Raw genomic sequence first — 23,566 nt, forward strand, 5'->3', positions numbered from 1 at the left:
TTGTGAGCCATCATGTGGTTCCAGGACCTCTAGAAGGGCAACCAGTGCTCTTAACCACTGAGCCATCTTGCTAGCCCCCTGTAGGTTGGGACTTCACCCAAGTCCCCAAGACTATAATGTTTGTCTATCCCGGACTCTTGCTCCCTAGATCTTGAGCACTGCTTCTCAGTCAATAAACCATCCTTATGGAAGACGTCACCTGTACTTTACAACAGCCTGAGCAATGTCTATATTACCTTGTAGCCAGGCCAATCCTGGCCCCTACAGGCTATTACATTTACCGCAGGCATTCTCCCTAGACACTTATTTTGAGCATTGTTTCTGAGTAAACAGAACCCATCTTTATAGAAGAGGCCATATATATATTAAAGAGTTTCAATATAAGCCGGGCATGGTGGCACACGCCTTTAATCCCAGAGGCAGAGGCAGGCGGATTTCTGAGTTCAAGGCCAACCTGGTCTACAAAGTGAATTCCAGGACAGCCAGGAGAAACCCTGTCTCAAAAAACCAACAAAACAAAACAAAACAAACAAACAAACAAACAAAAAACATGTCTTAAGCTTTGTTGTACACATAGGACTGAGTTAATTTTCATCAAGAAACTTTTTTTCCAAAATTGTGCTATACTTAAATATGATTAAAATAAACTACCCAAGTCAGATTCCACAAGTCTGAAGCAGCACTGGCTAACTAAGTCACGTTAGGTAAGTAAGTCTTGCCTTTCTCAGGGTGTTACTCTGCTACACCCCACCCACACACACAAATGTCTACTAAATAATGGGAACTACACAAAGTGCTACGGACACAGTGACAGAAGAAGCTAGATACAGCCCACACTCTCGCAGAACTTAAAACAGTATATGTGCACTCCACAGCTCTGAGGTTTGGGGAGGGAGAGGGCTGCATTTTGATTTTTGGGTTGGGTTTCAGCTTTTTGAGACAAGGTTTATGCTATAGTCAACATTGGCCTGAAACTCGTGGCAATCTTCTTGCCTCAGGCTAAAAGTAGAAAAAGAGGAACCATAGAGTTGGTTCATCAGGTAAGGGTCTTGTCACCCATCCTGACTTCAGCTCAATCCACAGAACCTACTTGGTAAGAGGAAAGAAACAGCACCCATAAGTTGCTCTCTGACCTCCACAAACACACTATGACACACATGCAGACAGACAAAGTAAATAAAGTAAAAATAAAAACAATAAAGGCTAGTGAGTAGTGGTGGTGCACTCCTTTAATCCCAGCACTTGGGAGGTAGAAACATGCAGATGTTTGTGAGTTCAAGGCCAGCCTGTTCTATATAGAAAGTTCTAGGCCAGCCATCATCCTTTAACAACAAAAAAAAGAGGCTGCCCAGTTCTATAACATTTACAGGCTTCTACTCTTGAACATAACATAAATAACTGTTATTTTTAGGTAGGTATAACTAAGAATGTGAGGATGAAATATCATCTTGGTGAGATTAAAAAACATTTTCTAGAGCCTACCATGGTGGCGCACATTTAATCAAAACACTCAGGAAGCAGAGGCAGGTGGATCTGAGTTTGAAGCCAGTCTGGTCTACAGAGTGAGATCCAGAATAGCCAGGACTACACAGAGAAACCCTATCATGGAAAAAAAATCTAGGGGTCCAGTGAGAGAGTTTGGTGAGTAAAGGCTTTTACTGCACAACACTGGCCACATGGGTTGCTTCGTAGTACCCAGTTAAAGGTAGAAGAGAACCGAACCCACAAAGTTGTCCGCTGACCTCCACATGTGAGTGATGGCTTGTGTGCCCACACACATACCTCATACACATCCTTAATCCTTTCATTCCAGTACAAGGAGGCAGAGGCAGGGAGGGGTATCTCTTGTGGTTAAGGCCAGCCTGGTCTACATTATGAGTCTAGGTTAGTAAGAGCTAAACAGTAAGACCCTGTGTCAATAAATAACAGCTGGAGATGAGGTAGTAGAGTTCTTGCCTAGCACCATGAAGCTGTTAGTGAATAAGTAAGTGGATAAACCACTAATATTATACAACCAAATCACAAAACTTTATTACAACTAGGTGATTGTAATATTTTATTATTATTTTAAATTATACAAGTGTTTATGGAGGTCAAACGAGGGCATCAGATCTTCCAGAGCTGCAGTTACAGGCAGTTACGGGCCACCTGATGTGGGTTCAAAGAACCATCAAAATCAGGTCCTCAAGGGCTCTACATGTGCTCTTAAATATTGGGCCGTCTCTCTAGCCTGCAATTATGCGATTCTAATGATTAAAATTAAATGTTGAGGGGCTGGTGAGACGGCTCAGTGGGTAAGAGCACTGACTGCTCTTCCAAAGGTCCTGAGTTCAAATCCCAGCAACCACATGGTGGCTCACAACAACCTATAGTAAGATCTGATGCCCTCTTTTGATGCGTCTGAAGTCAGCTACAGTGTACTTATGCATAATAATAAATAAATCTTTGGGCTGGAGTAGGGACTGAGTGAGCAGAGTTGAAAAAAGCGAGCAGGGCCTACCAGAGCGAGCGGGGTTGACCTAAGCAAGCACATGAAGGCTCACAACCATCTACACAGCTACAATGTAGTCACATACATACATACATACATCTTTTTTAAAAAATTAAATGTAGAAATAGCTAATGAAGTTGCTCTTGACCTGTTTTTAATATATGTCTCATTCTTGTAAGTATAAAATGTCCTAGCTCTACCATTTATAAAACGCCAGTATGTCCACATGAAAGACAGAGCACAGGCTAGACCTGTTCTATTGTCTACCTCTCCTCATCTGTCAAAACTATGCTGAGTTCCACTTCCTAAGCCGACACTAGGAAAAAATAGACCTTCTGGAAAATTAAGTTACACCCATGACTTTTCCTTCATTAATGAAGGTAAGAGAATAAGATAATATATTCTTTATTCCCCAATATTTAGGAATTTTAGCCTTTTTATCTTATTACACATATATTTAAAATAAAAAATAAAATAGGCACCATTTTATGTTTAAATGTTTTATGTACAGTAAAGGGATTTTAAAGTTAAAATGTTAGGAAAGCTAAAAATTATATATCTAAATTAAATAAAAATGAAAAATACATAAAGATTTAAATAAAATACAGAACTTCTCTATATATTTATGCTAGGAGGACTCCAGCCAGAAGCAGAAAAGCACTTACCTCAAAGTCAATGTATAATCCCCCTGCATTTTCGTTGAGGCATCACGAACTAAGAAGGTACCATCTGGCATGTCCCGCAATTTGTCATTTACCTCTTCCCTGAGAAGCAAAATTATAGGAAACATTTGAAAAGGAAAAAAAAAAATCTTAAACACTGGTTGTCTTCACATATTATTATCAAGACCAGCTGGAAGCTACAACATCCCCAAGTCTCCAGCAGTCATGCAGGTCCTCCCCATGGAAACAAAATCTGATTTTATTTCTGGTATTATATAATCTAGGGAAAGACTATTTGATGTCTAACTCCTCCAGATTTCAATTGTCTGTACAGCTCATGTTTCTAATAAGCCATTAGGGCTTTCTCAGGCAGGTCTGAACATGAAGAGCTTCAAGAAAACCCACAGCTGTTTAGGAAGAAGGTCACTGCTTTAAGTGGCAGTGGCACTGTTACTGAGCAGAGGAAAGTTCACTAAAGTTCACAGACCATCAGCACAGTGCTCTCTAATTTGAATTAGTGTTAACAACAAATTCATTCTGCAGCTTAGGAATTTCAGGAACATTACTCAGTGGAATGTAAGACATAAAAGATCCTTGAATTCCAATAAAACATGATTTTAAAGTATAGTTTAAATGGCACTTAAATATTAAAAATATTCTTATTATATAATTGGTCTACTGAATTTTAATATAGAATGTATTAAGTCCTTTTCAAAAGTTAAACACAGAATTAACAAATCATCTAGCAATCCCACTTTTGGGATAAATATCCAAAGTCATCAAAAGCAAGAAGTCTAGCAGATATTTATTTATAAAAAAATGTTTATAACAGCGTCATTCATATCAGCACAAAAGCTGAAAAAAAAAAACAAAAGTTCACCAAATCCTTATTTTAGTTGAATAAACAAAATGTGATATTTATAAATATTAGAATATATTTAGCCTTAAAAAGAAATGAAATTCTGACACATGAATGAACTATGAAGATATCTGAAAGAAGTGAAAAGTCAGTCACACATTTTTAATATTATATAATCCCACTATTTACAGTAGTTGAATTCATAAAGACAGAATATAGAAGCCTGGTCAGGAAGGGCTCAAGGAGAGGAAGGAGGCCCATTTTAACCCATAGAGTTTCAGTTCAAAAGATGCACAAGTTCTGAAGACAGACGGTTATTATGTGTATAACAGTATGAGTGTACCTAATAACAATGAAAAGGTAAAACGATATGGGTAAAAGAGAACTGGGATAGGTACCACTTGGTAGCAGGTAGCAGGACAAACAAAGGTTGAGAGAAGCACAGAAGGTGATATACTGAGGCACTACAGCATCCTCTGGAGCCAGCCTCCACAGAAACAGCTGGGGGTTAAAAAAGAAAAGAAAGCACAATAGATGGGCATGGGGGTGCAAGCCTGCAAACTGTCCAGTTAGGAGGCTGAGGCAGGGGGACAAAGTCAAGGTCAATAGGGTCTTCAGAACATGCTTGTAGCCAGACTGAACTACATAGTGAAACTCAGTCTCAAAAAAACAAAGCTGGGCGTGGTGGCGGACACCTTTAATCCCAGCACTCCGGAGGCAGAGGCAGGCAGATTTCTGAGTTCAAGGCCAACCTGGTCTACAGAGTGAGTTCCAGGACAGCCAGGGCTATACAGAGAAACCCTGTCTCAAAAAAAAAAAAAAAAATTGGAGACCCATTACTTTAATGAGAAAAATATAAATAAAAGATACAATATTCAATTAATAGTGTATGAGTAAACATATATTCCCTCTCTGTGTTCAAAATTATCTAAATCTACATTTAATTCAAAAAGCAGATCTCTCCTTGATGTCTATTTCTGAGAATAAGCTATATAAAGAAATTACAAAAAAGAAGTCATGAATTTAAAAGAGCATGGAAGGAAAAAGGAAGTTTGGAGGAGGAAAGGGAAGGGGAAATGATGCAGTCCCAAAAACTAAAAGAAATGATTTTTAAAAAAAACAGCATCAAACCAGGTCTACACACCTCTAATCCCTGCACTTGGGAGGCAGAGGCGAGCAATCTCTGTGAGCTTGAGGCCAGCCTGGTCTACAGAGCTACTTCCAGAACAGCCAGGGCTACACAGAGAAATCCTGCCTCAGAAAATGAAAAAGAAACCAAATAGGCCTGCATCAAAATCACCTAATGATGGGCATGGTGGAACTGGACCATTATATCCTAGCACCACAACGGCTGAGGCGAGAGATCTAAAGTTTGAGACGGTTCAAGATCAGCACTGAATACAAAGCAAGACCCCGCCTCAGAGGTTCCTGGGCACCACCTCAACTGACTCTTGTGCATGCAAACATCTTAGATCAACTGCCTTAGGGAGAAAAAGGTAAGGGGCTGAGCCAGGTGGTACAGGTCTCTAACCCCAGATACCTGGAAGGGTAAGTGAGGAGGATCCCAAATTCAAGACCTGACTGCGTTGCAAAGAAAAAGGAAGGCCAGCAGGCATGGTGGTAGATGGGAAGCAGAGGGAGACTTCTGTTACATACTGAGTTTCAGGCCATCCAAGACTACAGAATGAGAGCCTATCAAACAAAAAAACAAAACAGGTAAAGGAATCTAAGTTCCTTTATTCTAATCACATGTACCTGTATTAAATGTGTAAGGATTATATATTCAAAAGTTCATCCTTGATACAGGATGGAAAAGTACAGTCACACTCCTGTCATTTTGTCTTAAGAATCAAAGAATGATGCTTTTGTTTAAAAAGGGTTTTTTATTGTCTATGGATGTTTTGCTTGTATGTATGTCTATTCACGAAATGCGTGCAGAGCCTGTGGAGACACAAGATGTTGGACTCTCTGGAACTGAAGTTGTACATAAAACCTCTGAGTCATCACTCCAGCCCTATAGACTCTTAAATTTTTTCTTTATTTTGTGTGTGTGTGTGTGTGTGTGTGTGTGTGTGTGTGTGTGTGTGTGTGTTGACATACCACAATGCATGTGAGGTGGATCATGGGACAACTTGTGGAATCAGTTCCCTTCTTCCACTATGGGAATCCAGGGAATTGAACTAATCAGGCAAGGCACAATCACCTTTAAACCTCTGAGACCTCTTACCAGCCCCTAAATGCACTCTTGAAGGGTTGCCACACATACTTTTTAAAATGTAGTCTTTAAATGAAAGCCAATAGAGCACTAAACTATTTAACTACTACTTCAAAATCAATTAAAAACACTGCATTCAGCCAGACAGTGGTGGCACACGCCTTTAATCCCAGCACTTAGGAGGCAGAGGCAGGCGGATTTCTGAGTTCTAGGCCAGCCTGGTCTACAGAGTGAGTTTCAGGACAGCCAGGGCTACACAGAGAAACCCTGTCTTGAAAAACCAAAAAAAAAAAAAAAAAATCAATTAAAAACACTGCATTCAATTACAGTAGATTTTTGGTTACCTGGAAACATCTCCCCAGTACCACTCTGCATCTTGAAGAGAAACGAAACTGTCCTTCATTCCATTTGTAACTGCTGGAGTCATTGGCTTAGGTGGCTTTGGTGGAAGAGCTAGAAGAGAAATGTATGTTATTTGAATATGAAAATTATTCATTTTCTAATTTCTTCACCCAGGACTAATTCCTGTAAGAAATAATCAATGAGAAATAGGACACAATCAAATCAGCTGCAGGTTAGTGTTAGCCAGGGGGACCCTTTTGAAATGTTACCAACAGGTGCCTGAAATATAAAGGTTTTTCCTCTTCATAAAATACTTTTACTTCAGTAAAACACATCTTTGAAACATCAGTAAAGCCCTAACCTGAGCGATTCATTCCAAAAACTATTAAGTGACTAATGTACAACAGGAAGATTCTAGCTAGTAACTAACATTATATTGGATATTGGGCTCTAGGTATTCTTATTCTTGACATAGGGTCTCACTGTGTAATCTTAACTGTTCTGGAATGCACTATGTAGACTAGGTGGCCTGCAGGTAAGGTCTGCTGAACTAGCCTGGTGACCTAAGTTAAAGCTGCCCTGGACCACACTGGTGGAGGGGACCGTCTTTGACTACTATATACACATTGTGACTTACAAACACACATAGTGTAAGCGACTCCACTCACTCAACATGAATGGAGAAATCAAGCTGAGCAAAAGCAAGCGGCACAAGTGTGTGCACTCAGTTCTTGCTCCCATTTGTGAATGTACCATAACTAACTGTCAAATTCCTGTCTTGAATTCCCAACAGTAACGACCTAGACCATGAGACTGTACCAACTATACCAAAGTTAGCCTCTCTCTCCCAAGTTGCTTTTTGTCATCATAGCACAGAAATGAAGCCAGAACAGACTGTCATACTCAGGGACACCAAACACAGCTGAGAAAAGTGAATCCTCTCCTGAAGACAGCAGAAATAAGGAAAAGTCTAGAACAGGCAGATGTCACACTAAAGTCAAACCCATGAACTGGGTTTCAAGTGGGCAATCATAAGGCATACTTTGTTGAGACTATGAGTTTATATCTAAATTACCACATTAAGAAGCACTGCAATAAATGTCACATTAGGCTTTTGATTCATCAATGTTATATAGTAAGTTAAACTTACACTGTACTGTGGTGTGCCTAAAAATATGTAAATGTATTTTTAAAAACACATTATTATTAAAGATGTTAATGATACCGAAGGCTTCAGCAAATCCTGATCCCAGAGAAGTGTGGTGTTGATAGCTAATGACTTGTCAAAGCAGCTGGTAACAATTTCTTCAAAGAGCAACATGAGTGCTTGCCATGCTGACTGACTCTCCCTTTCAGGAAAGATTCCTGTAATGTGATGATGTTGAACTTTTTTAGAGTAGAACTTTTACAAATGGAGCAAAAGCCTAGCATGGCACTAGCATGGCATCCCACCTCTGTAATCACAGCACTCGAGGAAGTTAGAGCCAGGAGGAGGAGCTGTACAGCGAGTGTGAGACAAGGCTGATTATACACAAAGACCTCGTCTCAAAGTACAAAAGATAGAAATAAAATTTACAGTCTCTCAAACTGTGCTTTATCAGCTAGGATTATTTAACATCCTCAATCCTCTGTATCACTTCATCAACATCCCAGTATCTTTACTAACAGACTCCACCTCAGTAAACCAAGTCTAACTCAAATTCTCTTGTCATCTCTACCACAGCTGCAGTTCTGACCCCCTCGATGCCATGTATGATTGAACCAAATCCCTCCAGGCTCTTGGAAATGTTGATGTTCTCATTACCTTCCATGACTCACACTTAAGTTTCTTTTTTAAGTAGGGTCTCAGTAAGTAGCCCAGGCTGCCCTCAAATTTGCTGTCTTCCTGCTTCAATCTCCTGGATGCTGGTATTACAGGGATGTTCCACCATGCCCAGACACAACTTTTTTGTTTTCTTTTCCTTCAGAGCATCTATAACAATGAATCCTTTCTGGAAGATTCATCATTTCCCTCAATCATTCACATCCATCAAAGAAATCACTATTCATGGTTGCTATAGCCATGGAAATTAAATCACTGGGTAAAGAGCTTACTATACAAGCCTGGTGATCTGAGTTTAATCCACAGAACCTCTGTAAAGGTGAAAGGAACAAATAGACTCCTCTCTCTCTCTCTCTCTCTCTCTCTCTCTCTCTCTCTCTCTCTCTCTCTGTCATACACACACACACAAATGCAGTTACTTTTTGATCCACCAGCTGTAGAATTGATATTACATTAGCAAGCAGATATAAAAACAGTATTTAACCAGATCCCCTAGAGCTCCCAGGGACTAAGCCACCAACCAAGGAGTACACATGGAGAGACTCATGACTCCAGTGGCACATGTAGCAGAAGATGGCCTTGTCAAGCATCAATGGGAGGAAAGGCTCTTGGTCCTGTGAAGGCTCGATGGATGCCCCAGTGTAGGGGAATTCAAGGGAGAGGAGGCAGAAGTGAGTGGGTGGGTAGGGGAACACCCTCATAGAACAGGGGGAGGGGAGATGGAGGTGGGAGGCCACTCGGAGGGACCAGGAAAGGGGATAACATTTGAAATGTAAATAAAGAAAATATCCAATAAAATTTAAAAAAAAAACAGTATTTATCTTTCATTTCTATCAGAACACTTGGGTATCCATGTATATTGTTAACAAGCAGTATTTTGAAAAGAATATTTTCTAAGAAGATCTCAATATTTTCAGTAAAACATATTATAAGCAGATTTACTGTGTTACTAATAGGAAATTATTAGTTTCAGATTAAAGTGAACAACCACATTCACTCCTAACAAGAAAGTGAGCCTGTCCTTTCAAGCCAAGCGCCAACAGCTATAAGATATCATAGGTGACACTACACTCTAAAGGCAGTTCCACTCACACTGGAAATGTCTGGCTTACTGCAGCCAGCTCTGTCATTCATCTTCACTTGATCATGTATGAAGTATGCAGCTGCTCATGCCGCTACACTTTGTTTTGGCTAGAGACAGTTCTTTCCTAAAACCCCACGAACCTCCAATGCCGTTGTGCTAACATACTTTCCTTTCCTTTCCTTCTGTAGCTTCTTCACTTCTCTCAGCCCTCACAGAACTCTAGGGTTAGGAACTTGCTCTGGGTTGGGTCCTGGCTTATAGGAATATAATGGTCAGTGGTATCGTATATCCAGACCATCCAAATTTTCTCATATCAATATGAAGTCTATTTTGCTTTCTCATTATTTATGAGGTGTTCAGAGAAGCAGCACATTTAATTTCCTTTAACAAGAATCCTTTGTATTAACTCTTTGGCTGTTTGGCAAAAGAAAACCATCTTTTGGCCTATTTCAGCTTTCTTGAAATGCTGTTCTTACCAAATTGACTCATTTCTAGTATTTGCATTAAAGTGAGACTTGGAGCCAAGTGTAGGGACACGGGCCTCTTATGGAATCATCTAAGGGGGATGGAGAGCTCAGGTTATCCTCCGCTACACTGCGAGAGTGGGGCTAGTCTGAGCCACACCAGAACCTGCTGCAAAAAAATCTACAGAAATGACACTGAGGAGACGGCTCAGGAAGTAAATGCAAACTCAAGGACCTGAGTATGATTCCAAGAACCAACATGATTCCTGCCTAAGCTCAAGAGATACACACACACACACACAGACACACACACATACACACACACACAGACACACACACACACAAACACACAGACACACACATATATACATACATTAATAGTGATACAAAATGAACATCCCAAATCTTTTCATATTTTGGAATGTTTGCAGTCACATAAAAAGATATCTTGCATAAGGAGCATAAATCCAAATATATAATTCATTCATACATCCTATAAATTTAGTCTAAAAGTATTTTATACAACATTTTTACTATACCTGTTTTAACTGTGAGCTATCACATGAAATCAAGTGTGAAGTTTTCCACTTTCGGCATATAAACACTCAAAAACCTTGGATTTTTAATATAGTGTGGTAGCACACACTTGTAAACTCACAAAAATAAAATAAATAAATCATTAAAAAAAAAAGTCAACGAATGTCCCTCAATACTTCCCTTTCTTAATTTCTCAAATTTGGTTTTGCAAAAGTTCCTAGCTAGGCCTTGTGATAAAGGCCTGTAATCCCAGCACTTAGCAGGCTTTAGCAAGAGTTCAAGGCCTGGGCCATATGGTAAAAGCCTGTCTCAAAAGCAAAACAAAACATGTTTACCCTCTAAATAGTAAATCCTTTCTCCCACAAATGTCCTTAATGTGAAAAATTCTCAGCTTAAGAAAATGTTAAAATTAAAAGGAAAAAAAATTTTTTTCATTCAGTTCTCAGCTATATAGTACTGCGGTATTAAGGGTATTTAAATATAAAGAAACTAAAGGATTATCCAATTTAAATTTTATCAAAAGCAAATGAGTTGTCAATAAAAGATACACAACAAACCTGAAGTATTTTATCAAATGATAAATCCTAGTAGAAAGTTTCAGTCATGCTATTATAACTGACCATGTTAGGAGGTCCATACCCTGAATTTCTAGAAAATGATATCAGTTTTACTAATTACTGTTCAGAAACAAACAAAAAATCCCAGTGCATATATTTGTAAAAACTAGGTATTATAAAAAGCTCAAAATATAAAACTAATAAAACAAAATAAGCCTTTAAAATATAGTCCCTAGACCAAAAACCATTTTATTTTAAAGGCACAAGACAATAATAAATTTAAACTTCTCAGAGTATTATAACTGTTTATGGTCAAATATACTTGGAAAAATAACTGCTTAATCAAGCTACTCTGGGAGAAACAGAAGTTATATGGAAAGAAAATGTGTTATTTTAATTAAATTTTCAACTTTTTGAAAGCCTTCTGTAAAACAAAAGAAACAAAACATTCAACTTTCTAAAATAAGGGGGGGAAAAGTTTTAATCAACTTTTTACAAAAGCAGAGAGTAGACACTCTCTTCCTCAGCATCACTGAGCTGCCACATTCGATCCAGACTTCACTGAACACTTGGCATGCAGGACTGAAGTGCAGAACAATTTTGCTCATGTGTGGACAACTGAAATCCCACCCCACCTCCACAACGATTTTTGCTCCTTAGTAATATTAACCTTTTCCTACACCCCAACCATCAGTCTGCTTTGTCAACCAGATGTTACTGGTAACACTCATCTCTGAGTGAAAAGTTGATGTCACACTCAGGAGAAACTACCATATCAGATGACTCCCTTAAACTTTCACTGGACACACCTCTACTTATGCTGAATAATTCAACTCACAGACAAACCATGTCAAGCCCTGCACAGTGAAGTCATCACCCAGTACTGCACCAGGAAATGAAATCACAGGAGAGACTGTGCTTCATGTTGTTTCTATTAAAAGCAATATACCTTCTGTTGAATACCTTTTACAAAATGGAAATGACCCAAAAGTTAAAGACCACATTGGATGGACACCATTGCATGAACCCTATGGTCATGGGTACCTGAAGATATAGAATTGCTGTTCCAGCACAATGCTTTGGTAAACACCACTGACTATCAAAAAGATTCACCACTCTACCATGTGACCAAGAATGGGCACATAGATATAGTCAAGGTGTACTGTCCTATGGTGCCTTGAGGAATACTGTGAAAATTTGGTGTGTAGCCTGTTATCATACAGACAATAAGAACATAAGATAATGATTGCTGCTACCAGAGAAGAATGAATCATTCAGAACTAGCCAGTGCTCAGTCAAATGCCAGGCAGCAGAAGAATGGGCTACTGGGCTTGTAGGCAGTGGCTTTCATAACAACAGAAGATGCTCGGCAAACTTGAGATAGTTCTAAAAGCTAGAAAATGTGCTAAGTTTGACAGAACAGTTACTCAAGTCATTGTTTCTGATGAACAAAGCTCAAAGTCCTTTGAAGTGTATGCTTGAGGATTCACAATGGATGCTGGCCTCTTTGCAAAGTACATGAACAGGAAGAATAATATGAAATTCTTGGTGGTCCATAGAGGAGCAGGCTCAACAGAAGACAGCTGTTGCTAAAGCTATCTGATGGATGCTACTTCTTTTGGGGGTGGAAACTTCAAACATCCCCTAGGATGACCGTCTTAAGCTCACTTCTGCAACAGGAGATAAGGTTCTCAGTAGAAAACCCAAGCCACCTCTCCTGGGCATATATCCAGAAGATGTCCCAACCGGTAAAAAGGACACATGCTCCACTATGTTCATAGCAGCCCTATTTATAATAGCCAGAAGCTGGAAAGAACCCAGATGTCCCTCAACAGAGGAATGGATACAGAAATTATGGTACATTTACACAATGGAGTACTACTCAGCTATTAAAAAGAATGAATTTATGAAATTCCTAGCCAAATGGATGGACCTGGAGGGCATCATCTTGAGTGAAGTAACACAATCACAAAAGAACTCACACAATATGTATTCATTGATAAGTGGATATTAGCCCAAAACTTAGGATACCCAAGATATAAGATACAATTTGATAAACGCATGAAACTCAAGAAGAATGAAGACCAAAGTGTGGACACTGTGCACCTTCTTAGAATTGGGAACAAAACACCCAGGGAAGGAGTTACAGAGACAAAGTTCGTAGCTGTGATGAAAGGATGGACCATTTAGAGACTGCCGTATCCAGGGATCTGTCCCATAATCAGCTTCTAAACGCTGACACCATTGCATACACTAGCAAGATTTTGCTGAAAGGACCCAAATATAGCTGTCTCTTGTGAGACGATGCCGGGGCCTAGCAAACACAGGAGTGGATGTTCACAGTCAGCTATTGGATGTATCACAGGGCTCCCAATGGAGAAGCTAGAGAAAGTACCCAAGGAGCTAAAGGGATCTGCAACCCTATTGTTGGAACAACATGATGTACTAACCAGAACCCTGGAGCTCTTGTCTCTAGCTGCATATGTATCGAAAGATGGCCTAGTCGGCCATCAATGGAAAGAGAGGCCCATTGGACTTGCAAACTTTATATGCCCCAATATAGGGGAATGCCAGGGCCAAAAGAATGGGAATGGGTGGGTAGGGAAGTGGGGGGCGCTATGGGGGACTTTTGGGATAGCATTGGAAATGTAATTGAGGAAAATATGTAATAAAAATATTAAAAATCAAAAAAAAAAAAAAAGAAAACCCAAGCCAAGCAGTGACATGGCTCAGACCATCAACACAGTTGCATACACGCAGCAGCACTTCTGTATGAAATACATCATCGATAAAGATCTTGCTTCATTGCCACCCAGTGTTCCAACTGACAGCTAAATGTCATACAAGGTGAACATTTTAAGTTGAACATGCATGGTTCGTGAGAACCCAACCACTGTGATATGCTTGATCATTTACTTTATGTGAAAAAGAACCATTTACATTGTTCCCTTTAAACTGAAAAATAATACAGCTGATCCTAGATTAGGAATTTATTTAGAGGCCTAAACTACTTTTAAGACTGTTTTTGTTCTCTTTAGGGCGGGGCTAAAACTCAGTGGTAGAATCTTCAAGAAGGATGCACTAGGCACAGGGTTCCACACTGGGAACTACAAAGAAGTTTTCATTTTACAAGTGGCCTGTGGTTTTTACTGATTAGGTCTTTCAGTTTTACCAGCATCTACCAAAGATGAATAAGTCAGATAACATCAGAGCTACTTGTCAGGCCCATAAGTGTTCTGTCACTAATTTAGTATCCTTTAGTAAACAGAATATCACTGTATGATTTAATCTGCCTTTATTATAATAGAGCAACTATCTAAATATACCACTATAAATAGGTAAAAAGTTCTATTTGCTATTATCTTTTTCTGACACTCTATTTTAGTTTCTTATATTTTTCTTGGTATCTCTTCAAATTTATTCATTTTTTAAATCTTGTATATGCATTAGGAAATCATGATGTAAACAACTGGGTATTAGTGCCAAGCTGCCTCACGGTGCATACTTTCATTGTGCACTGGCTGGCTGTCTACTGTGCTTCTGTGCATTCCTCAGCTTCGATAACTTGTTTTACTGTCATCATTTCTTAAAGGTCTTAGCAATTGAAAATGGTCAAACAGCCGGGCGTGGTGGTGCACACCTTTAATCCCAGCACTCGGGAGGCAGAGGCAGGCAGATTTCTGAGTTCGAGGCCAGCCTGGTCTACAAAGTGAGTTCCAGGACAGCCAGGGCTATACAGAGAAACCCTGTCTCGAAAAACCAAAAAAAAAAAAAAAAAAAAAAGAAAGAAAGAAAGAAAGAAAATGGTTAAACACCATCAGTTCATTAGATTAGAAGCAATCTGTGAGAACTTTTTCTGAGCATTTTACTAAGTCTCTGTGAGGATCTAATTTCTTCCCCATTCTTTTTTCTCTTTCTTCTTTACCTTCTCCTTTCCTACCTTTTATTTATGATACTGGGAATGGAAGTCAGGGTCTTGTACATGCTAGTTACCTAGCACAGAACTATATCCCCAGCCCAGTTTTATTCTCTCTCTCTCTCTCTCTCTCTCTCTCTCTCTCTCTCTCTTCTCTCTTCTCTCTTCTCTCTTCTCTCTTCTCTCTTCTCTCTTCTCTCTAACAAGGACGGGGGAACTGTGCACACACAAACTGAGCTCCACTGGCAACCCTCTGTTTTGGAGACAGTTTTGCTAGTTGCTAGTTTGGCCTTGAACTCACCCTGTTTTAATTTCTTTTTTTTTTAAACAGATTTTTATTCTTTTTTTTTTTAAGATTTATTTATTTTTATTATATATAAGTACACTGTAGCTGTCTTCAGACACTCCAGAAGAGGGCGCCAGATCTCAACACGGATGGTTGTGAGCCACCATGTGGTTGCTGGGATTTGAACTTTGGACCTTCGGAAGAGCAGTCGGGTGCTCTTACCCACTGAGCCATCTCACCAGCCCCTGTTTTAATTTCTTTATGAAGTTTTTAGTTTGGTGGGTGATCAAGGTGGCTATTTCTCAATTCACAATACTTTCACCATACCCTACACAAAAGCCATAGCAGCAAATATATAGTATGAGTGTGAAGAGCTTCCTCCTGACACTGAAACAGTCAACGCATAGAAAAAGGAAGTGTACATGGGCATGAGGGCAGCTGTCCTATCTGTCCTGCATGTTCTCATTATAAATAGACAAAATCTATAGTTTTAAAATAGTTTTAAAGAAGAGGATTCTTTGATGAATCTTCTCAGAAAGTGAGGTGTTTGTGGCACTAAGGTTTGTAGAAATTGGTGCTGGGAGAACTACCAGTTTTACTGTCAAAAGCCAAGCAGGGGAGCTTGACAAGCACTGGGAAGGTCTGTTCCAGCTCAGAACACCAGGAGGCTGTGAAGCCAGTCCTTTCCAGATCCACTACAAAGAAAGTCCGAGATTCTGCTCATCATTTGAAAACACACCTTATATAAAGCCTCCTTTGACATACTGCTATTTTTTTTCATGTCATCTGGTATATCATGTGAACAAAATATTTCCTGATTCTGGCTTTACAGGTTCTGGAAAGTTCTGGAAGTCTACAGCTCTTACTGATGTAATTCAAGTTACATTCTGAATCTGGGAGTGAGGACAGCATCTGGATTAAGCTATATAAAATCTGGGGACTTTGGCCGGGTGGTAGTGGTGCACACCATTAATCCCAGCAGATTAATGGGAAGCAGAGGCTGGCAGATCTTTGTGAATTTGAGGCCAGCCCTGTCTACAGAAAAAGCACAAGGATACCCGGGCTATACACAGAAACTCTGTCTAAAAAACCAAACAACAGCAATAACAACAATCTGGGGATTTTGGTTGTAGTAGTTTTGGTTGCACTTGCCTAGTTTGTATGAAGCCTTGGGTCAATCACCAACACCAAAGGTGGGCAAGCATGACAAAGGATAACAAGTGTTCCACATGGCAGCTAACAACTGTTACTCCAATTTCAGAGAATCCAACACCCCCTTCTGGCCTTCATGAAAGCATGTGCAAAGCAAAGACAAACATATAAGCAAAATACCCATATAAAATAAAAAAATCAATAAAGATAACAACTGTTTGCAAAATTATGGTAGTTAAGAAGAAAGAAAAAAAAAAACCATATGACCCAGTAGACAAAAAACAAAAGCAGAATGATATGATCTAACAATTCTACTCTATTTTCGTGAAATCAAGTGTTAAGAAGAATACTGTACCCTTGTGTTTGTCATAGCTTTTTTTTTTTGGTTTTTCGAGACAGGGTTTTCTCTGTATAGCTCTAGCTGTCCTGGAACTCACTCTGTAGTTTGGAATTCCGAACTTGGAAATCTGCCTGCCTCTGCCTCCTAAGTGCTGGGATTAAAGGCGTGCACCACCACTGCCCGGCTTCTCATAGCATTTATTCATAAGAAATACAATCTAAATATAAATCAATTCACAAATAGATAAAGCATGGCATGTATGCAAAATAAAATATTGTTTGGCCATTAAAAAGGGGTGGGCATCAGGCATGGTGGTACATGCCTTTCATCTCAGCTTTAAGGAGGCAGAGGTAGTCAGAGCCCTCTAAGTTTGAGGCTACATAGTGACTGTGAGGAGACACGGTGAGACCCTGTCTCAAATATTAAGTTGGGGGAAAGGGGGGGATAGGCCTGCAGTTAGGAGTGCATGGTACTCTTACAGAGGACTGGATTCTCAACAACCACATCAGGTACTCCAAGGTCATTCTGACATATACACACAAACACACACACACACACACAATTTAAAATAAAACTAATACCTTGTTTTTAAGAGCTGGAGCGATTTTCTTAGCAGTTAAGAGTATTTTTTACTCTTTTACAGGACTCTGCACCCAGTTCAATCCCCAGCATGCACATGGTGGCTCATAACCATCTGTAACTCCAGGTGCAGAGAAAGCAATGCTCTCTTCCAGCTACTCTGAACACAAGGCAAAACACCATATACATAAAAGACAAAAAATAAATCTAAACAATTTCTTAATCTTTAAAAATGTGTAGAGGGTGCTGGGCAGTGGTGCAGTGCACCTTTAATCCCAGCATTCAAGAGGCAGAGGCGGGCAAATCCCTGTGAGTTCAAAGCCAACCCGGTTTACAGAGCAAGTTCCAAGACAGCCAAAGCTACACAGAGAAACACTATGATTCATGGCATGAAAATAGAAAAATGTGAAACAAGCAAGACACAGAAAGACAAATGCAGCATGATTTCATATATATGTAAAATAGTAAGATGTTGGTCTACAGTCCTTCCACTTGAGAGGCAAGGAAGCAGGATCTCAAATGCAAGGTCACCCTGAGCTATGTAGAGATCCTTTCTACCAAAACAAAAAACAAAAACAAAAACAAAAACAAAAACAAAACAAAAGCGGGGGCTGGAGAAATGGCTCAGCAGTTATGAGCACTGGCTGCTCTTTAACTGAGTTCCAGTTCCAGCAACCACCCGGTGGCTCACAATCATCCGTAATGAGATCTGGCGCCCTCTTCTGGGGTGCCTGGAGACAACTACAGTGTACTTACACATAATAATAAATAAATCTTTAAAGAAAAAAAAGTACCTGGCAAACACAGAAGTGGATGCTTACAGTCAGCTATTGGATGGAACCCAGGGCCCCCAATGGAGGAGCTAGGGAAAGAACCCAGGGAGCTAAAGGGTTCTGCAATCCTATAGGAGGAACAACAATATGAACTAACCAGTACCCCAGGAGCTCGTGTCTCTAGCTGCATATGTAGCAGAAGATGGCCTAATCGGCCATCATTGGGAAGAGAGACCCCTTGGTCTTGCAAACTTTATATGCCTCAGTACAGGGGAATGCCAGGGCCAAGAAGTGGGAGTGGGTGGGCGAGGGTATGGGGGAGTTTTGGGATGGCATTTGAATTGTAAATGAAGAAAATACCTAATTTTAAAAAAAGTGGGAGATGGCGGGTTGGAGATGAAGCTCAATGGTAGAGTACTTACTTGCCTTTCATGCTCAAGACCATGGGTTGGAAAAGGTAGAGAGATTTTTTTTCTTTTTTTTTTTTTTTTTAAGATTTATTTATTCTATGTGAGTACACTGTAGCTGTCTTCAGACACTCCAGAAGAGGGCGTCAGATCTCAACACGGATGGTTGTGAGCCACCATGTGGTTGCTGGGATTTGAACTCCGGACCTTCGGAAGAGCAGTCGGGTGCTCTTACCCACTGAGCCATCTCACCAGCCCCGAGAGATTTTTTTTTTTAAACATAAATCTCTTTAACCTGATCTAAGCATTAAGATAGATATCATATGGTACCCAACATATGTATACAGTTTTCATGTATAGGTTTAAAATAATTTTAAATTAAAATATACATATATATATATATATATATATGAAGGCTAACAAGAGGTTTCTCTGAGGCTTTCCTATTTATTTATTTATTTATTTATTTATCTTGTTTTTTTGAGACAGGGTTTCTCTATGTAGCCCTGGCTATCCTGGAACTCGCTCTATAGACCAGGCTGGCCTGGAACTCACTAGCAAGCTCCCTGTTCTTTTGTCATTCCACTGTGGGGAAAACCCCAAAACCCTGTTTCTATTATTACTATGCCACAGCTTCTGAATTCTCCTGAAGGAAATTACAACAGTTTAGAAAATCATGCCACTTCCAATTTATAGTTTCTAATGGTAACTGAGATTATTACTGTTTTGTTAGCAATTTATCCACATGCCTCTAAGCAGTGAGTGACCTTTCCATCCCACAGAGTGGCCAATGGTCACTCTAATCTGATCCAAGGAAGATATACTCCAAGATCTCAAATGGATACCTAAAGCCATAGATAACATCTGAATCTAATAGAAACTATCTTCTCTTGTACATATACACCTATGACAAAGTTAAACTTATAAACTAAATGTAAGAGATTAAGAAAATACAAAAATTACAATATACTGTTAATAAAAAGGTTTTATGAATGTGGTTTCCCTTGGAATATCTTATTATGCTGTATCCACCCTTCCTCTAATGCTGTGCGATGATGGCACAATCCCTAAATGATGGGGTAAAGGGTGGTAACTGAGGAAGGCATTGTGTTACACGGTTAGGCTATGATAGAAGGGTTAAACGAACAAAAGTCCAGAGATATTCCAACAGTAGATCTAATAATGAAAATGGCTACTACGTGACTGCCAGGGCCTCTGTGTGACAAAAGGGAAGATTTGTGTCCTATGCATGATGTATTAGGATCAGTAGATTTCATCACACTACACAGGACAACATGCAATTTAACCTTTATCAATTGTTGCTAGAATTTTTCATTTATTACTATCAGATTGCAGTTGACCACAAGCACCTGAAACCCTGAAAAGCAAACCCACAAGTGATAAGTGTTTCCCATTTCCCCCTTCTTGTGCCCTTTACCAGAAAAAAATAATTCTGCAGCCACCCAATTCTATCACCCAACCTCCATTCTTCTTGAAACTCACGTTCAGACTTCTGAGTGTTGGGCAAAGTTTCTCTCTTCCTTTGCTAAGCTAATAATCCCTTCATATCTTCAAATCCACCACCTTCCTCTCCATCTAATCACACAGACCCATTGTTTGAAGTTTACCTATATAAAGCCTGAAAATAGGAAACAAGTTCAACTCTAATATTCTTACATGTTTCCTGGGATGGGAATGTGGCTCAGGTAGGAGAGTGCTTGCCTAGAATGTATGAATCCCTGGGTGTGAACACCAGCCTAACATGTACCAGGCATGGCGGCACATGCTTATAAGCCCAGTCAGGAGTAGGAGGCAGGAGAATCCTAAATTCAAGGTCATTATAACGACTTAAGTTCAGGGATAGCCTGAGCTACATAAACTGTTCTTCCTTCTCTAGTTAACTTTCAGGTTTGCTGTTTTCTAAAGGCAATTCATATTTCCTGTTTGTTTCCTCACCTCATGTTTACTCTTAAATCTATTACTCTGATGCCTATTCCACTCCCTAAGTATGTCTTATCAAGGCCCTCCCTACAGAAAAGTAGAGTAGAATCTACCTTCATTTCACATAATCACGTTGGATTTAATCCTAGTAGGAATCCATTTCCTTTTTGAAAATGCATCCCTGGTTCTTTTCCTACCTTCATTGCTTATTCTGAAAGCAGTTCTCAAAACTAACCACCCGAGCTTAGCAACTGTTAGAGCCAAGAGCCAGCTACTACATACAGGATAACATCTGCACTCAACACCGCCTCTGTCTCTGCCCGCTCTTCCAGGCTCACTTTCTCAAGAGCTTTCCCACAGGCACTTTTCATCCTAGAACAAACAAAACGTCCATAGCTCCTCCAAACACACAACTCTCATGGCTCTATACCTCACAGAACATCCATCCTTACCTTCTCTCTTTTCAACTCATTCTTGCTCCCCTTTTTGAAACACAGTTTTGTTTGTTTTGTTTTGTTTCAAGACAGGGCTTCTCTGTGTAGCCCTGGCTGTCCTGGCAATCACTCTGTAGACTAGGCTGGCCTCGAACTCAGAGATCAGCCTGCCTCTGCCTCTGAAATGCTGGTATTAAACACATGTATTACCAAATTCAACTTTGGTTGGTAAAATTTTATCTTCTTCAAATTTAGAGTTACTGACAGAATAACTACCCTCGTAAAAATTGTCCATATGCCATCCTCTGAATATATTTCATCACTTGATTAAAAGAGTTCTGCAGAGGTGATTAAAATTACTAGGTTGAAGATTGAATACATTAATACATACACATAGTTTCAGTACTCAGGAGGCTGAGAAAGAAGATCACAAGTTTGAGAGCAGTCTTGACTTCATAGTAAGAAACCGTCTCAAACAACCAAAGTAAAATTATTTAAAGTGGGAAGATTATCTTTGATCCATGTGGACTAAGGTTATAAAAAGAACTCTTATAAAAAGGAAAAATAAAGAATGACGGTGGTAAACCAGGCATGGTGGCACACGCCTTTAACCCCAGCACTTGGGAGGCAGAGGCAGGGGGATTTCTGAGTTTGAGGCCAGCCTGGTCTACAAAGTGAGTTCCAGGACAGCCAGGGCTATACAGAATGACAGTGGTGGTGCATGCCTTTAATCTCAGAAAGCAGAGGTAGGTGGATCTCTGAGTTTGAGGCCAGCCTGATCTACATAGGGAGTTCCAGGTTAGTCAAGGATACAGAGTGAGCACTTGTCTAAGAAAAAAGTAAAAATGAACGAATACACAACAAAATACCTCATACTAACAAAAAAGAAACTATCATTATATGAAAACAGTATAGAAAATAATAAACAAAAGAATAAGAAAATGCATTCTTCAAAATTCCATGTATAAGCCAGGCAGTGGTGGCACATGCCTTTAATCCCAGCACTTGGGAGACAGAAGCAGGTGGATTTCTGAGTTTGAGGCCAGCCTGGTCTCCAGAGTGAGCTTCAGGACAGCCAAGGCTACACAGAGAAACCCTGTCTCAAAAAACAAAACAAACAAAAAATTCCATGTATAACAAACTCAAAAGCAGACAGAAACAATATGCACCATTTAGGGATATAACTATAAAGAAAAAAAGTAATTGCTATAAAAAGTCAACTTAATAATTACCTGTTGAGAAAAAGGCTATAATTGGAAACAGGAGTGCCTGAGACTTCTTAGAAGCTGGCTATCTTCATCTTTATGTAGGTGGTGGTTATAGGGTGGTTCACTTTATGTAACTCAATAAATTACATATTTATAGTTTAGATAGTTCTGTATATATCTTACAATAAGCTTAAGCCACTACATTAGTGAGGCCTTCTTTGACTACTCACACAGCAATTCCTTCTCTGCCCTCCAACCCCCCTTTGCCAGTCACTTCATTTTCTACACTACTTATCTCTACCTAACCAACTATATTTACTTGTTATTTGCCTACTGTTTTATCTCCACTCATAGAAGAACACAAAGACTGTTTTGTCTACTTGCTACATCCCACCAAATGAGTACATGAAAAATACTTTTATACCTTTCTTTGTGTTTGTATAATCCTAGACAAAAGATGTAAAATACACTTTGTATTTTATTTGTTTTATAAAAACAGGATCTTTCTTTCTGGCTCACCTTCTGTGCTAGAACCACCACCAAGATGCAGATTTCTGTAAAAACCCTGAAAGGAAAGACCATCGCCCTCAAGGTTGGAACCCTCAGAACATACCACAGACATAGACATACACACAAGTAAATAAAATGTAATTTAAAGGGTAATACAATATTAATAAAATGAAAGTGTACATTTTATGACAGCCAGATGAAAATAAAGGGGTTATACAGGGAAGTACTGCATGTATTTAACAATGTGGGTCTGAGCTCCTTGAAGATAAGGCTTATGTCATTTTCAGATTATCAGTGAGAAGAGTAAATAGAATGTTCATTTACTGCGAAGATCACTGCCCTATTCACTAGTGGGCCAATCACCCAGCAACAGCCCTTACTGATCAGGGGTGGACCATAAGCCTATCTTTAGACCAGAGATCAGGCCACCTCTACCTTACCACATTGATTGCAAGTGGTATTGAATTTTTTTTTGTAAGAAAAATCAAGAAGCTATTGCCTAAATAAGTGGGAAGAAAAGTGGGTATCTAAGAATCCAGCATCTTCTTTTTTCTTTTCACAGACACAGTGATCGTTTCTCTAAAATACCTGTTCCTTCCCAACCCTGGTAAGAAATTCAGATGGGACTAACCTGTTCCTCAGCTCAGGACCGGGCCTTGATTTGTCACAGCAGTGGTTCTAACGCTCCTCCATTGCTGTGGGGCTGCAAACTGATACAGCCACTCTGGTAATCAGTCTGGAGGCTCCTCAGAAAACTGGAAATAGATCTACCTGAAGATCCAGCTAAACCACTCTTGAGAATATACCGAAAAGATGCCCCACCATGCCACAGGGGCACGTGTTCCACTGTGTTCATAGCAGCCTTATTTGTGATAGCCAGAAGCTGGAAACAACCTAGATGTCCCGTGACAGAAGAATGGATACAGAAAATGTGGTTCATTTACACAATGGAATGAGAAGGACATCCCGACTTTTGCAGGCAAATGG

The 23,566-nt window shown here is 39.6% G+C and overlaps 1 protein-coding gene and 1 pseudogene across 2 annotated transcripts in view; one reads left to right on the forward strand and one right to left on the reverse strand.

The window, feature by feature from the left end:
- Pik3r3 (phosphoinositide-3-kinase regulatory subunit 3) overlaps positions 1 to 23,566 on the reverse strand; it is a 74,021-nt gene that overhangs the window by 30,924 nt on the left and 19,531 nt on the right. For both annotated transcript variants that reach the window (XM_085839067.1, XM_021160061.3), the window contains exons 2-3: positions 6,572 to 6,680; positions 3,157 to 3,255 (exon numbers count right to left, since the gene is read on the reverse strand). In XM_085839067.1, the coding sequence (XP_085695193.1) occupies positions 3,157 to 3,255; positions 6,572 to 6,680 (208 nt within the window). The remainder of the gene's footprint in view (positions 1 to 3,156; positions 3,256 to 6,571; positions 6,681 to 23,566) is intronic.
- On the forward strand, positions 7,243 to 14,082 carry LOC147004228 (BRCA1-associated RING domain protein 1 pseudogene; annotated as a pseudogene).

The sequence above is a fragment of the Mus caroli genome, unplaced genomic scaffold (genome assembly GCF_978045245.1).
Source record: "Mus caroli unplaced genomic scaffold, Mus_caroli_1 scaffold_6, whole genome shotgun sequence".
In the NCBI taxonomy this organism is placed as follows: Eukaryota; Metazoa; Chordata; class Mammalia; order Rodentia; family Muridae; genus Mus; species Mus caroli.